Below are 17314 nucleotides of genomic sequence, written 5' to 3'. Positions count from 1 at the left end.
TAACACTATCTGAGATATGATGACTATCTAGTATTACTTGGCATTTAGAACCTCTCACCTTAAAATTCTAGTCTTCTAGTTCACTCTTGAATTAGGTATATATTGATCTGAAGTTAGAGAGCTTGAAGGATTCAACCCCTAAAAGAAGAGAAATAAATCTACTCCACTCAATCTTCTGTTTTGCAGAGAGTACAAGTTAATGACCGGTAGGTAGTCTCTTGTCCTTAAGATTCCCATAAGGGCCACCTGCTGATCATAACTTTTTCCAGGAAAATCAGAAACAGTAGTTTAATAATAAAAATCTGTCTTGTGAGGCACAGATACAGCACCATAAAGCAAATTATTTAATGCTTATTAGCATTTCTATGTTTATTCAGATGGTATTATTTTTGCTCTAGTAAAACTCCTAATGTCATTTTCATCAAGTAAGGATTTGGTTCAGTGACATATTGTAAAATTAAGGATGCACCCTGCATTTCAGGAGTTTCATAATGCAGGTGAACATTAGGGAATAAGGCTAATGTCAGAGAGTGAACTGACAATACAGGACACAATTTCATCAAACTTCCATGGCACATTCTAGTACTATTTTTCTGAATGCTTTAATTTCAGCACCAATAAACCTACTAAGTTATGCAGTTTCACTGAGGACTGTATGCAAGTATGAGATAATGTTTGATCCTGTAAAAGAAATGTTAAGGAATAAAGCCTGTCAACACACTCATAGAATTTTACTCTAAGGTAAGTTTAAATAGCCCAGTTTGACAAATATTTCCAACCAATCAATTAACCAAAAGCTTTCTTCCAAGGTGAGGACATTCCATATACTTTATACAGAACACTGATGCAAGACTGTAAGAATATCTTGTCAATCTGCTAATGAATATATCAGTGATTCTAAGGAATGTTTCAAAAGATTTCCACATCTGCTGTATTTCCTGAAGAGAACATGTTGTAGAAGTTTGTAACAAATCTGATTAGTTGAAGTTTCCCTATTAATAAATGTTATGTACAAAGTGCACTTCCTTAATGGATCGATCAAATTAGGACTGAATGATTTGCAATTTGAAGATCAATATGCAAACAAAAAGAGTTATCTACATCTCCAATTACCAAAATAAATTGTCAATCAGTGAACCCAACACTGATTCAGACTCATACCTGCAAAGCAATAGCCAATCGAATGAGGTCAATAACCACTTCTTCATTGGCTAGTTCAATTGTGGTAAGAGCTAGAGATGTAAACAGCAGTTCAAAGTTTTTTTGGACATTGTCTTCTTCTTTACAGCCTAAGTAGATGTGTCTGTACAACTGCTGACCATGCTATAAAAGACAAAAAGGGGAAAATGAATATTAAAATTATAGAATAATTTAGGTTAGAAAGGATATTTAAAGGTCCTCTAGTCCAACTCCCTACTCCAAGCAGAGCCAACTTTGATGTTAGATCATTTTGGATAGAGAATTAAAAAAATAAAGAAAACCAGATTACATGTATACACATGCACATGCATACACATACACATACACAAACAAATACCTGATTAATCAAGAAGACCACTAGTTTACTGCCATAACAGTAGCTTCTTTATAAATACTATTTAATTAATGGTACTATTAATAGTACTTTAATACTATAAAGTACTATTTTATTTTATGTAGAAGTGTATGAATGGGCAAGATGATACAGAGAATTGCACATGAATACCACACTGTGTGTCAGACATTGGCACTCATTTCCTACTGAAATATTCAGAAAAAAAAATTGGCCATTTATGAAAAGGAAAAAATAAAAAGTAGATCTCGAAACATTCTCAAGAACGTCCAAGTGACTGAGGACATAAGGGTTATCCTTGTAAAGACATCAAATTTGTTCATTAAGCAAGTCTCCTTGAAGAGCAAACTGAGAAAAAATTCTTCTAGAGGATGTTTCAGAAGATGAGTAGGGCTGTTCTACTACTGTGCATATGGAGACTCTAGCTCTAGTGAAAAACACATGTTATCTAATGAAAGACCCTCAACTTCAAAAGTGACTTTCCTTCCTAACACTGTCCTTAACCAAAGCTTTGTAATGAAACTATTATTTCAACACAAAAAGATGAAAATACAGAAAGGCAAGTTAATAAGCAGGTTTTGTATGCAACACATGACTCAGTACCACCCCAGCATTCTTAATCCGTAGAGGATACAGTTGTATCAGTTGACACAGTTAATCTTCAAGATCTAAGCTTTACCTCTGGAAGTACTAGTTCAGCTTTAGAAGGAGAAAGAAAACTCTTTTTTAATATCTGTTTTTCAAGCAGGGCATATTCACTTAAGAAATAAGAAAGATGCTGTTAGTCTTCTTATTACTTCTAAAATCAAATATATAGTTGTTCAAATATATGTTTTATTTAGAAAAGAGCTATTAGCAAAGCACAGAAGCCACTATGAAATAAGCACAGTAAAGGTTAGCTGTTTGAAGACACAATATATTTGGAAAATAAAAGTAATGAAATTATGCATCTGACTGATACAGAATTGCACTTAGATATGAAAATAAATTATTATGTGAATTTTCTCGACACGAAGTATCTTTCTAGAAAACTGCAAAATGCAAGAAGTTCAATATTTCCCTTTAAAGAAAGGACAGAAATAAACCTCCTGGCTTTGAGAAGGTGGATTGAGATGAAGAACTTTGTGTCTACACCTGGTTTAACTCCACCTAATTTTAGGTACTGAAATTCCTAAGTATGATACACAATTGCCTTAGGATCCCCATCTAACATCAAACAAGCCTTGATGGTCATTCAGATCTTAATGGACTTCTGGAGGTGTTTCACCCCTTTCCTTTGATAATGCAAGGAATCTAGGAAGAGTAGGCTGCTAACATACACAGATAAACTAGGTGAGTAACATTAGGTTTATGATATGCACCTGAAACAGTACCACATGGATAATTATTGAACACCTTAATTCCTGAGGGTTAATAATACATTAGGTTTATGATATGCACCTGAAACAATATCACATGGATAATTATTGAACGCCTTAATTCCTGAGGGTTAATAAATTTTTTTAGAAGACTGTATAATCTTTTCTTGACCTGGTAAGAGTCTCTTTTCCTCTCCCGCCCTCTTTTTCAGATGAGTGTTAACAATTCAAATATTTAGTTTGACAATTAAAATTTTCGTCTAGCAAAATCAGTAAATACAACCTATCCAAACTGTTTTAAATCCTAGACATTAAATCGATGAATTAAGATTTAATCCACTTTTTACAAAGATACATTACTAATAATTGCCAATGTTGGATTATTCTTTATATTTGTATTATTCCAGTATTAATCAAAACAGGTGTAAATATACTGCAAGGAATATCAACTGTACTAACTTAGCAAGAACAATTATCTTGCAATGTTACTTGAAAGCCACACAACTCTATTTTGCATATTATTACATATATAGTATTTTTGCCTACGGACAAATTAACTGCAATTCTTCTGATGTTTATAATTAGAATATTAAATTAAGTCAACACTCTGAAGACACACATTTTTTTATTTCGCAGCTAATAGGAAACAAAAACAAAACAGTATGGGATAGCTGTGAGAAATGAATATATTTTCTCAGGCAGGTAACAGTGATAAACATTCTAAAGCCTGCTTGAGCTGACTTCAGTAATTTTTATTTTTTTTGTTTACAGACATACCTACACGGATAAACTATAGTCAGGAATGACAGAGCACACTAATAACTATATTCATTTTTCCCCACACAAAAAATAAGGTATTTACTGTAAAGAAATGATTTCACTCCACATAAGCATCATCTAAAAAAAAAAATTAAAAAAAAAAAAATCCGTTTTTCTTTAGAACCAAACAGAAGTCAGCTGGCACAATGTCCTATAAAATCAATCTTGTACGGAGGTACGTTTTTCAGAACCATGGTTTAGGTATACACTGTTCTAATTCCATGCATGCAAGGATTTTCACTGAAGACATAAATGAAAATTTTATTCCTTGGAACCACCTCTCAAGTATCTAGAGCACCTCAACATTGAAATCACTGTAATTTGAATTAAAATCACTCAATACTTATCTTTGCAACTTGTTGCAAAAACACAGTTGTAGAAGAAAAGCAAAGCAACTGGTTCAGTTACTTTATCTTCTTTCTACATAGAAAAGTTAACTTTTTAATCTATTACCTTCTTCATGAAGCTCACGTCTTGCCTTGAAATTTTGTCTCGTTTTATCTTTAGATCAGAAACATCTGGTATTATTCTACAAAGGAAACAAAAATGTCGTTTTAGCAAAAAGAAGTTGAAAGGGAAGAGGATGTGACGTATATGAACTATTCAAACAAATCTTGAAGCAATTTCCATTTTAATTATATCCATGTTTAACAATGACATTCAAATTTCAGTTGAAGAGTGAGAAACACAAACAGAATTATGACAACCACATCAGTTTTTTTCCTCTACACAGAATACCACATTCTGTCATCCACGGTTAAACCAGGAGCTATTTGGAATTGTCATTTAAGGTATCACGCACTGAGGCTTATCTGTAAAACTCTTGCCACCAATAAATGACACTGAGCACTGTGCATTTATCAGAACACTACATTAACATTTCATATTAGGAAAAATAAATATTTAAAAATCAACAGTACTTATCTTTCTGATATTAAACTAGAATTTCAAGTAGGCCAAAGCAAACAAAAAGAATTACCGTATCCCTCTGAGCTTTGCTCTGTTGTCATGCCGATCAATGAGATTATGCAGTATTTCCAAGACCAGCTGCCTTAGCTCAGAGTCTTCCATGAGTGAAGGAGACAATAATGGGTCCAGAAACGGGGGAGGAAGTGCATTAGTTATCGCTGTTGCTTTGTATCCTGAAGTCACCTGTTTATTGTTGGAAGTGAAATTAATGTGCGTCATTACTGCATTGTAAGAATTATTTGCAGCTGTCACTCACTTTTTAGTGTGCTTGCTTTGGCAATTGAAAGGTGGATTCAAATGGAAGTAGTGTATTAGTTTTGAAAATTCCTAACCTCACTAGGAATTTGGAAGGACTTTAATACTCATGTTCAAATGAACTCCCTCATCTGTTTTAAAGTGGTATTTCTCAGGATCCCTCCTCTACCAACACACCCGAAAGAAAAAATAAAGGTACCATTTATGAGGTTTTTTTTAAAACGGCCTATGAAAAGTTGCAGGGCATAAAATGAAGATTGTAAATAATTCCAACAGAGACTTTTCTATTTCAGGCTCTGAGCTGCTCATATATGGTACTGAGTATGCTCATGTGAAGGGAAAAAAAAAAAGATAAATCAGGCCCTATATGTACATCTTAAACGTTTATGGATACTACTTTATTGCAAAAAAGAAGGTAAGCAGCAAACATCACTTTCTTAGGAATCTGGTACCATGGTGCTGTTTTTTCTTTTTTTAAACTAATACTACTGCTGACCTGCCTCATTCGATTACTTTTATTTAAAGCAAGCTCTGTAGGCACACAAGGAAAAATTAACTTCGATCTGACAATTTAAATATTCATCAGCTGAACATTTACAGCAGTCAGAAATGTTTAAAAAGTTACTGTCCCTTAAAGCGAAGGTTATCAGACTATTACAATCTCAAAAACAAAACAGGATTCAAAAACTGCCAAGCATACGCTGTTGAGGATGAGGGGAACAAAATAATAAAAAAAATTTAATTATAATAAAAGCAATCATATGTTTATCTAAGACTTTACGTAATAATTGTATGTTCATTATGCATATTCCATATCATTACAGCTTTTACATGTGAATTGTGTTGTACAGGTTTTGGCTGGGACAGAGTTAATTTTCTTCATAATAGCATATATGGTGCTGTGTTTTGGATCTGTGACCAAAACAGTGTTGATAACATCGGGGTGTTTTCATTATTGCTGAGCAGTGCTTACACACAGTCAAGGCCTTTTCTGCTTCTCACACTGCCCTGCCAGCGAGTAGGCTGGGGGTGCACTGAAGCTGGGAGGGGACACAGCTGGGACAGCTGACGCCAGCTAACCAAAGGGATATTCCATACCATATGATGTCATGCTCAGCAATAAAACTGGGGGCAATTTGCAGGGATGCTGTTGCCCTGGGACTGGCTGGCTGGTGGTGAGCAACTGGGTTTTGTGCGGGATTTTTTGCAGTTTGTTTGGGTGGGATTTGTTTGTTTGTTTTTGGTTTATTTTTTATCATTTGTTTTTCTTTTTTCTTGGTTTTGGTTTTTTTTGTTTCCTTTTTTTACTTACTAAACTGCTTCATCTCAACCCATTATTTTTCACTTGTACCCTTCCGATTCTCTCTCCAATCCCACTGGGGAATAGTGAGCAAATGACTGGGTGGTGCTTTAACCCCTGCCAGGGTTAAACCACAGCATGTGAGCGAGCACTATTCCTACAGCATAACCATAGGTTGAAAGGAAACTGGCTGGCAGAGGAGCGTGAGAGCACATGAAGGTATCTAATCAATCATTTTGCAAATGGAAAATTACTAATATTACAAGCATTAAGTCTACAAATAGAAGTGCATACTTTTAATGAAGTGCCAGATTTTAATTGTGTATACAACATTACATTGTCTGCCTGTGTGTATGCACAACAGACTTACTATGTTATGAAGTATCATTCTTTTGTAAAGAATATATGATGGACAATGCTCAGTTCAGTACACAGAGGAGTAGGGTTCAGTAGTTTCTAGTTCTTTATTATGTGTGCAAACTAAACTTTATATACCACAACAAAAACTTTGCTCTGAACACAAATTCCTTCCCACATTTTTTCCACAATATTTATCAATGTCTGAATAATTCATTAAACATCAAATCATTCATAGAATCATAGAATAGTTTGGATTGGAAGGGACCTTTAAAGGTCATCTAGTCCAAACTGCCCCTGCCACAGGAAGGGACATTTTCAACTAGATCAGGTTGCTCAGAGCCCCTTTCACATCTTTCACATCTTTGTGCCATGATGGGATTTTACTTCCATATTCTAGAAGAGGATCCAAAACAACGTTCAGTGTCAAAAATGTTAAATTCCTTTCACATGCACAACTCGAATCCCTTAAAGCATACTTACAGGCTATGCAGCACCCCAAATAATTAGAACAATACTTACCGACTTCAATGGCAATTTTTAAGACTGGTGAGATGAATATTGTTAGGAACAGTTTAGGCATAGCTGAGTCTATCGTTATGAAGACAATGTGTAAAATGACCCCCTGAAGCCCTTTCTAAGATGTTTTCTATCCTTAAATTGCAACTCTGAATGCTCAGCTCTTCTGCAAGCCAGAATCCAGGATTTCATATTCTGACAAGCAAAGAACGGTTTAACTGATTTACCTGACACCACACACAAATTTCATGTCAAAGCAGGGATAGAAACTCATTTCCAGGAAGGCATTTTACTGCTTTAGTCATGAAATCATTCTTTATACCGTTTCTCCTACTTCAGTCACTAAACAGTTTTCAGCTTCTGCAACAAAATAGGCCAGGATTCTATAGGCATGAGCCTCCTTTACTACCCGCTTCCGATTCTTAGGATGTACTTCCAGAAATATTCTTTGAAGGTTTACAGTTGAAAAATGTATTCGTGATAAAAAAGTTAATTATACCTTACAAGAAACTTGGGAAATACTAGAAAGGAAAGAACAATGGTGCCTGAGGCTCTAAGAGCTTGGAGATAGGCATCCATTCCTACAGTTTTAAAAATATTAGCCATTCTACTATTTACAGCTTTTCTGGTGTTAGAGACAAAAGTGATTTCACTTTGATGTTGCCAGCACTGCTGGCAGAACTAGTCAACCCAACCTACTCTATGATGTTCTTTTGGATCTGCATATCCAATTATAACTGATATTGACTAAAGTGCCCTAAGAGACGGAGGAGTATTTGAGCTGCTTGTAATGTAAGTTGGGAAAATGCCACAATTTTACTCAGTAGAACTACAGATCTATGTAATATGAAGCTATGTTTAATTTCATAATACAGGGTTGTAATACTGTACTTATATGTATAAACGTACACATAAAGGGAAACATTGTGTACTTATAATATACTGAACACAGAAGGCTTACCATAAGTAAAGATCTCAATAACATGATTTGAATCCTCCTAGTTCCCAAATCTCTACAATTGGAAAAAAGATGAAAATTAGTTTCTTTGCATATCTTCAAAATATTATTCTAATCCAGACATCGTTCTAACAACTGCGTTTTTGACAAGTGAATACAGCAGTCTTAGAAGGGATACCGGATGACCACAAATAAGGGACAAATATCTCCAAATGAGATGCAATAACTAAATGTTTTTGAAGGATCTAAATCTCCATGTTTCATTCAGAAATCTCTTTGTATCTGAAATGTTCAACAGATACATGCTTGATAATTTTCACAATCATTAGCACTCAGAATTTCTTCTGAATTAAAATGTAATTGAGTCTCTTAAGAAACCAGGACACTTCTTGTTCAAGTCAGACCCCAAAACTTTGAGACCGAATAAAGTTATCTGCAAAATCAGCAAGAAAAACTGAAAGAACCCTCATTTTCAGATCAGAGGAAGGTACATGGAACACCACTTAACCTGTTCTTCATCTGTTCTCATTTTCCATCTGCTGGTACTAAAAGAAGTTAAATACCTATTGGTATATAGTCATATACACACTGTTCTTGCAAGATCTTACAATATAAAAGTGCAATTGGAATAAATTGCTCCACTCAAAGAGACTCTTTCAAGAAAGTAAAAAAAGGTACAAACCCTTTTGTCCACCAAATAGTGTAAGTGAAGAGCAATCCTCTTCACAAATGTTGGCCCCTACATAACAGTGGAAACTTCCACCTTCATGGGCTATAATCCTGGCTATATCCAGTTGGCAGTATCATTCAAATGTCTTGTGTAGCAGAGACCAAATTTTCAGGTAAGTAAATGCAAGACTGTATCAGCAGTCAGAAAGTCTGCTTTATGCAGAATGACATATGCACATTATACTAACATACTACTCAGTCCCATGTTTACAAAGAATCCCATAAAGGAAAACTGCACAGTTAAAACCCCCAAAAAACCTACAACAACTGGTAATCCAAGTATAGAATTCTAAATGGATCCATATTTCAAATACCTTCTTAATGAGTGGTAACTGCCTGGCAGAGACAGATTTCTATCTTCCATGGATAGTGTCCCATACTGCAGATACACAATACTACATGAAAAGCCACCAAGAAGCCAGGAGAATGACAATGACTTCCTACTTAAGCTAGCAGGTGATCAGACATACACAGTACGAAGTATCCATGCATTCCTGGAAAGAATAGCTGCAACCTTTTCAGTGACTTTCCCCATACTGACGAAGAGCAGTCTTTAAACATAATTATTCATGTTACAGGGAAAAAACATTACTTCAGCATATGGCAGCTTTTTAATTATGAGTTTATTACAGGAGTCTGCCCACCTATAGCTTTTTCCTATTTCTAATAAATAGGGAAAATCTAAATCAAAACAAATTCACTGGGATTTCTGCAGTTTGTTTCTTAATCTGAAGTCAGCTTGTACAGAATGAAGAAAAAACAAAAAACATTTGTAAATTATACAGCTATTTGACAAAATGTAGTCATAGTTCAATTTCCCTCATTCACAAAACACATATAAAAGAAGTTATGGAATTAACCACCATTAAGCAGATAATTTCAGAATGTAGAAAGAAGAAATGTTTTAGTGCAAAATAAGTTGCATTCCAATCAGGTATTTTCTATCACTAATATGTTTGGAGATTGATTTCATGTTGCTGACACTGTGCTTGCCTTGATTCTGCATGGCATTTAATACAGCCCTTAATAAGCAAGAATTTGCATTTTACTTTTCTTAATTTTTTTGGCTTCTTAATTTATCAGGATTCTAAAATCTAAATTTTTAATGAGAAATCAAAAAATGTAGGATATACAAACCCAAGGTGACTGGTATCCAGTGATTGTGAAGTTGTCCCCAAAACAGGTACTTTTCCCATAATGAACATCATAATCTCTGATCTCTGGTAATCTGGAAGATTGCTTCCAAAAAATCCTAAATAAAAAGAGAATGAAATCACAGAAGGAAAGAGATACAGGGCCCTTCTCTTTATAAGAAAAGCCTTATAAATACACAAAATACATTTACAAGGTCAAAATATAAAAGCATAAAACTATGATTGTTTTAGGGCATGATACTTAACATATTCATTTCTGCTGAATGACTTTACAGAGTCTTTTCACGACACCGACTTTCTTCTTTGAATCCTAAAACTTTCTAATTTTATCCTCCTTTAAATATATGATTTAAAAGTTGAATATGACATCTGTTAATTTGTAACTAGTGAGGAATTGGAAGAGTTTCTCATGGAACACAGTGTCATTACTTTTGTTTGTTCTTAAGTCCCCATTACAGGTGTGTGAACAGAAATCGCAGCAGTACGCAAGTATTATATAACCAATACTTTCCCTAGAGACTGCCGAGGCGAGCAGCTCCGGTGCCGGCATGATCGGCAGCGGAGAGCTCTAGCGTGGTGCACAGGGGGGTTTCCTGAACCGGGGAACCTCAGGAGGAGCAGAGAGACCTGCCAGGAGCCCGCAGCTCGCACCACAGCAGCTGACAAGACCTGGCCAGGGCCAGGAGCAACTGCGGCCAAGCCCCCGCCCCCCACCCATAAAAGAAGCCCCTGGGGAGCGCTGGAGGCCAGGATCGGCAGCGGAGAGCTCTAGCGTGGTGCACAGGGGGGTTTCCTGAACCGGGGAACCTCAGGAGGAGCAGAGAGACCTGCCAGGAGCCCGCAGCTCGCACCACAGCAGCTGACAAGACCTGGCCAGGGCCAGGAGCAACTGCGGCCAAGCCCCCGCCCCCCACCCATAAAAGAAGCCCCTGGGGAGCGCTGGAGGCCAGGGTGTGGCACGGCAGTGTGCGCAGAAGGGCACGCAGGAAGGGCGCTGTAACCCTGCCGGCTCGACCAGGGAGCAACGGTATCCACCCGGCAGAAGGCCATGGCCTCTCTAAACTCTGCACTCGCCACGACTGATGCTGCTTCGCAGACAAAGCTCAGATGGGAACATGCTGCTACCCAGGTGTCATCAGGGTGTGCCCTGCTCTTACGCCAGTACTGGCCGGCAGCAGTGAGCACACCTGTGGGAGCTGCACCCAGGTAGAGGAACTCCTCCGCTTAGCGACAGAGCTCTGGGAGGAGGTGAGTAGGTTGAGGAGTATCAGGGAGAGTGAGAGGGAGAGATAGACCACTGGAACCGCACCCTACCATCCCTGGGACAGGCCTGTCAGGCACACAGGACATATGATACAGAGGATTCCCTATCCTCTCTCCACCCGGCAGAATGCAGTGACTTAAGGGATAGGGGGCAATGGCGACAAGTTCCTGCCTGGCGCAGCAGGCGCGTCTCCTCCGTGACTCCCGCACCTTCCCAGGTGCCCTTGCATAATAGGTACAAGGCTCTGCAAGTGGAACCCCACAATAATGAGGACGATGGTTCATGTAGCTTGGAGGTATCGCCGAGGTTAAGTCGGCCTATGCCCTGTGTCAAAACCGCTTCCATAAAGAAACAAAGATGGGTCATTGTCAGAGGAGACTCTCTCTATTGGAACAGAAGGCCCAATATGCAGTCCGGACCCACCTCTTAGGGAAGTCTGCTGCCTCCCTGGGGCTTGGGTTAAAGATGCAAAAAGAAAACTTCCTACCCTGGTACAGCCTTCGGACTACTACCCATTATTGCTTCTTCAGGTAGGCAGCAATGAAGTTGCAATAAGAAGTTCAAGGGTGACCAGGAGAGACTGAGTCTGCTGCCTCCCTGGGGCTTGGGTTAAAGATGCAAAAAGAAAACTTCCTACCCTGGTACAGCCTTCGGACTACTACCCATTATTGCTTCTTCAGGTAGGCAGCAATGAAGTTGCAATAAGAAGTTCAAGGGTGACCAGGAGAGACTGCAGGGCCTTGGGACGACTGGTTAAGGGATGAGAAGGACAAATAGTGTTCTCCTCTATCATTCCAGTTGCAGGGAATGATGAGGGAAGAAACAGGAAGAGCCAGCAGATCAATACATGGCTCTAAGCCTGGTGTCACCGGCAGAATTTTGGGTTTTTTCATCTACACCCGGCCTGGTGCACCTTTGTCAAAGGGAGAAAAGGATCTTTGTGCAGGAGTTAGCAGGGCTCATTGAAAGAGCTTTAAACCAGATTTGAAGGGAAAGGGATAAAACCAGGCTCGCTAGGGATAAGCCTGGGGGCGGCATGCCACTGTTTGAGGGACGGTGTGCTAGCGAGGTCCTTCGGTCTGCTCCACCATGTGCTGAGTACACTGGAGCACACCTGAAGTGTCCCTGTACTAATACGCACAGCATGAGGAATGAACAAGAGGAGCTGGAAGCTCTGGTCCAGTCCCAGAGCTACAACATCATTGGCACAAGTGAAACCTGGTGGGACGAGTCCTGTGACTGGTGTGCCATGACGGACAGTTATAGACTCTTCAGGAGGGACAGGCGAGGCAGGGGAGTGGCACTGCATGTAAGGGAGGGATTGGATTGTATGGCACTTACAGTTGGCGACGACACGGTTGAGAGCCTCTGCGTAAAGATGAAGGGGAAAGCAAATAAAGCGCATGTTGCTGTGGGAGTCTACTATCGACCACCCAGCCAGGACGACGACACCGATGAATTGTTCTACAATGAATTAAGGGATACCTCTAGATCAACTGCCCTTGTCTTTATGGGTGATTTTAACTTCCCTGACATCAACTGGGAATATCATACAGCGGACACAAACAGGTCCAGGAAGTTTCTGAAGCACGTTGAAGATAACTTCTTGGCGCAGGTACTAAAGGAGCCGACTAGGAAAAGTATCCTCCTAGATTTGTTGTTTGTAAACAGAGAGGGACTATGAGTGAAGTGGTGATTGGCAGCTGTCTTGGTTACAGTGACCACAAAGTAATTGAGTTTCAAATCGTTGGAGATAGAAGAAAAACTGCCAGGAAAACTTTGACCCCGGATATGGGGACAGCAGACTTTGGGCTGCTGAAGGAGCTAGTTAGTAAGGTCCCCTGGGAATCTGCTTTTGAAGGTATTGGGGTCCATGAATCCTAGTCACTTTTTAAGAGCCATCTCTTATGAGCACAGGAGCAGGCAATTCCAAAGTGTATGGACATTGAAAACAAGGACAGGTGACATGGGAGGACCACAGAGATGCTGTTCGCCACTGCAGGGAGAAAATTTGTGCGGCCAAAGCTCGATTAGAATTCAAGCTGGCCAGCACTGTGAAGGACAACAAAAAGGGCTTTTTAAAATATGTTAACAGCAAAAGGAGGATCAGTGATAACACTGGTCCATTGCTTGATGAGGTCAGTCACCTCACAAATAGGGACGTAGACATTTAATACCTTCTTCGCCTCTGTCTTCAACACCAATGATGGGCCCTGGGACGCCCGGAGCCCTCTGCCGGAAGACTGTGACCAAGGGGCTAATAAACTCCTGGCCGACCCTGAGCTTGTTCGAGACTTGCTGTCCTAGCTGGATGCGCATGTCTATGGGGCCCGATGGGATTCATCCTAGGGTACTGAAAGAGCTGGCCGATGTCATCGCGGGACCTCTCTCCCTATTTTTCGATGGTCTTGGGAGTCTGGAGAGGTTCCAGTCGACTGGAAGCTGGCAAATGTTGTCCCAGTTTTCAAGAGGGGTAAGAAGGAAGACCCTGGTAATTTCAGGCCTGTCAGTCTCACTTCAGTGCCTGGTAAAATTATGGAGAAGGTTGTTCTGGGAGTTATTGAAAAACACTTGAGACAATGCAGTCATTGGTCATAGCCAGCACGGGTTCAGGAGGGGAAAGTCCTGCTTAACCAACTTGATTTCCTGTTATGACAAGGTCACCCATCTAGTTGACCAAGGGAAGCCAGTAGATGTGGTGGCTTTGGATTTTAGCACAGCTTTTAATACTGTCTCTTCACAGTATCCTTCTGGACAAAGTGTCCAGCACACAGCTAGACAAGTCCATAATACGTTGGGTGAGCAATTGGCTGACGGGTCAGGCTCAAAGAGTTATAGCAAAAGGGGTTACATCAGGCTGGCAGCCAGTCACCAGTGGGTTCCCTCAATTTTAGACCCAGTTCTCTTCAGTTTCATAAATGATCTAGATGCAGGAACTGAATGTACATTAAGGAAGTTTGCTGATGATACTAAACTAGGAGGAGCTATGGGCTCCCTTGAGGGTAGAGAGGCCTTACACAGAGATCTGGATAGACTAGAGAGCTGGGCAATCACCAACCGTATGAAATTTAGTAAGAGCAAGTGCAGGATTCCCCACCTGAGACGGGGTAATCCTGGTTATATGTACAAATTGGGGGACGAGAGGCTGGAAAGCAGCCCCACAGAAAGAGATCTGGGGGTTTCGCTTGATGGCAAGTTGAATATGAGTCAACAGTGTGCCCCGGCAGCCAAAAGGGCCAACCATGTCCTGGGGAGCATCAAGCACAGCATAGCTAGCTGGTCGAGGGAGGTGTTTGTCCCAACTCTATGCTGCACTGGTGCGGCCCCACCTTGAGTAAGTGTGTGCAGTTTTGGGCACCTCCATATAAGAAGGACGTCAAACTATTACAGTGTGTCCAGAGGAGGGCAACCAAGATGAATGAAATGTCTCGAGGACAAGACTTACAAGGAGCAGCAGAGGTCACTTGGCTTGTTCAGCTTGGAGAAGAGAAGGCTGAAGGTGACCTCATCGCAGTCTACAACTTCCTCAAGGGGGTCAGCGGAGGGGGAGGTGCTGGTCTCCTCTCTCTGGTGACCAGCGATAGGACACGAGGAAATGGAATGAAGCTGCGTCAGGGGAAGTTCAGATTGGACATTAGGAAAAGGTTCTTCACTGAGAGGGTGGTCAGTCACTGGAACAGGGTCCCCAAGGAAGCGGTCACTGCACCAAGCCTGTCAGAGTTCAAGGAGCGTCTAGATGATGCTCTTAGTCACATGGTTTAGTGTTAGGTAGTCCTGCGAGGAACAGGGAGTTGGACACCACGATCCTTATAGGTTCCTTCCAACTTGAGATATTCTATTCTATTCTGTTGCTGTGCAATAGTATAAATGTAACTTTGATAGAAAGAAGCTTTACTTTAAAAGGTTGGGTTGCGGGTTTTTTTTCAATTTTTTTTTTGGGGGGGGGAAGGTGTTAACATTTTAACTTGGAGTTTTACTGTAATGGTGAGAAATAATCTACTACATATTTGCTACTGCTCTAGAAAGCTTCAAGGCATAAGCAAAGGTACAGATTAGTGAACAACATTTAAGTTACACTCCCCCTCATTCTTTAAGTAAATGAATGCACATCATAAATGCACTGCAATATATATCACTACCATAAAGAGAAAATCTGAAAAAAGGGAGGGGCTATTTTAATGGAATAATCTACAGAAATCGTTTTCAGGATTGTGCTTAAAAGTACTTCAGTTAAGTCACGGTAGCACAAGCGGCCATTAGGTGTCATTGTTGCCGCTATGTTTAACATTAACTTCTAGAAATTTTCAAGTAGCACCTACTAAAATATATTACTGTATATGATTGCTTGCAATATGATTTTCATAAAAGGACTACTATTAGTTCTGTACCAAACGTACAGAGTGATGTCTATTATTTCAAGGACCATATAATAATATAACCAACAAATTTATTATAAGTCCACCAGCATTTTTAATTTTCTTTGAGCTTCTTGGCTATCTACTCAACTCAGTTAACAATTAGAAGAACAATCTTTCAGAAGTCAAATCCGTAAAGCGAGCCCAAGATCTGGAAGCAAGTACAATCAGAGATACCACAATTGCCATTATTCCTTTTTGATTCAAGCTGTTTTAATACCATCTCGTTGAGGAAGGGGGAGAAGGGGAGGAATCTTAAGTGAGCCTATGTTACTGTCATTACTCACCAATTGTTTGAATAATAGCATTCTGGACAATCCTCTCATCGCTCTCCTTGTTGCTGAACTGCGCCTATCACCCAGCTCAAAGTCAACACTGATGCGCAAGTGCTTCAACAAGGTATTAAAAACCTCCAGAACTGTTGGGCCTGGAAACAACACATAACAATGATTGCACCTGTCAAGGGAAAGATGCCTTAAGAAAATGAACACTAACCTTCTCAATCTCTTTTCAGGAGAAATCAGATTAGGCTGAAAAGCGCTGAACTGCGCCTATCACCCAGCTCAAAGTCAACACTGATGCGCAAGTGCTTCAACAAGGTATTAAAAACCTCCAGAACTGTTGGGCCTGGAAACAACACATAACAATGATTGCACCTGTCAAGGGAAAGATGCCTTAAGAAAATGAACACTAACCTTCTCAATCTCTTTTCAGGAGAAATCAGATTAGGCTGAAAAGCGAGATACACTGTTTGAAGGATATGGCCTAGGGATAAACTTTTGAAATGTGCCTACACCCTGGTATTTTAGAAATTATTTTGGAATCAGGAAATGCAGTCAGGTACATATGCGTAATCCATTACTATCAAGGTGTATGGGGTCTAGCTGGGATGGACTTAACTTTCTTCTTAGTAGCCTGGGTGGAGATGTGCTTTGGATTTGTGACTAAAATAGTGTTGACAACACACCAGTGTTTTGGCTGTTGCTGAACAGTGCTAGCAAGTGTCAAGGCTTTTTCTTTTTCCTACTCTGTCCCTACAGAGAATAGGCTGGGTTGTGCAAGAAACCGGGAGGCAGATGGGGACAGCTGACCCAAACAGACCGAAGAGCTATTCCATACCATATAATGTCATGCTCAGCAATAAAAGCTCAAGGAGAGGAGGAGGAAGGGGAGGGACATTTGTTTGTATGGCATTTGTCTTCCCAAGTAACCGTTATGCATGCTGAGGCACTGCTTTCCAGGAAGCGGCTAAACATCTGCCTGTCAATGGGAAGTACTGAATAAATTCCTTTGCTTTCCTTGTGGCCCTGGCTTTTGCTTCACCCATTAAATTGTCTTTATCTTGATCCTTGAGACTTCTCACCTTCTTTCTACCTTCTCCCTGTCCTGTGGGAAAGGGGAGTGAGCAAACGGCTGTTGGCCGGAGTCAACCCACCATGCAAGTTTTACATAGAAAATATGAGTGGTTGCTGAAAGTAAGCACCAACAATGGGTTAAACTTGTACCTGAATTTCAGTTATTTCAAAACCTCGTCCTAAAATCCAGTTCTACATATTAGATCAAATAATGAGCTCTTTTCATAATATGGTAAAAGACTTCACAAGTCTGTGCGCGCAAGTGGGTCTTGTATAGAGAGAAAGGATAGGCTCAGACTCAAGCTAATGA

General features: G+C 39.9%; 1 protein-coding gene across 1 annotated transcript in view; it reads right to left on the bottom strand.

Moving 5' to 3' along the window:
• EFR3A (EFR3 homolog A (S. cerevisiae)) overlaps positions 1 to 17314 on the bottom strand; it is a gene marked incomplete at its 5' end in the record, with an annotated part of 38747 nt that overhangs the window by 14213 nt on the left and 7220 nt on the right. Inside the window, 7 exons of the mRNA XM_009580564.1 lie at positions 1162 to 1323; positions 4183 to 4258; positions 4709 to 4881; positions 8091 to 8142; positions 9954 to 10068; positions 15937 to 16002; positions 16175 to 16276. Of these exons, the coding sequence (XP_009578859.1) occupies positions 1162 to 1323; positions 4183 to 4258; positions 4709 to 4881; positions 8091 to 8142; positions 9954 to 10068; positions 15937 to 16002; positions 16175 to 16276 (746 nt within the window). The remainder of the gene's footprint in view (positions 1 to 1161; positions 1324 to 4182; positions 4259 to 4708; positions 4882 to 8090; positions 8143 to 9953; positions 10069 to 15936; positions 16003 to 16174; positions 16277 to 17314) is intronic.

This window comes from Fulmarus glacialis, unplaced genomic scaffold, assembly GCF_000690835.1.
Source record: "Fulmarus glacialis isolate BGI_N327 unplaced genomic scaffold, ASM69083v1 scaffold6276, whole genome shotgun sequence".
NCBI lineage: Eukaryota > Metazoa > Chordata > Aves > Procellariiformes > Procellariidae > Fulmarus > Fulmarus glacialis.
The sequence above is the reverse complement of the archived record's forward strand: the minus strand, read 5'-3'. Positions and strand labels throughout refer to the sequence as shown.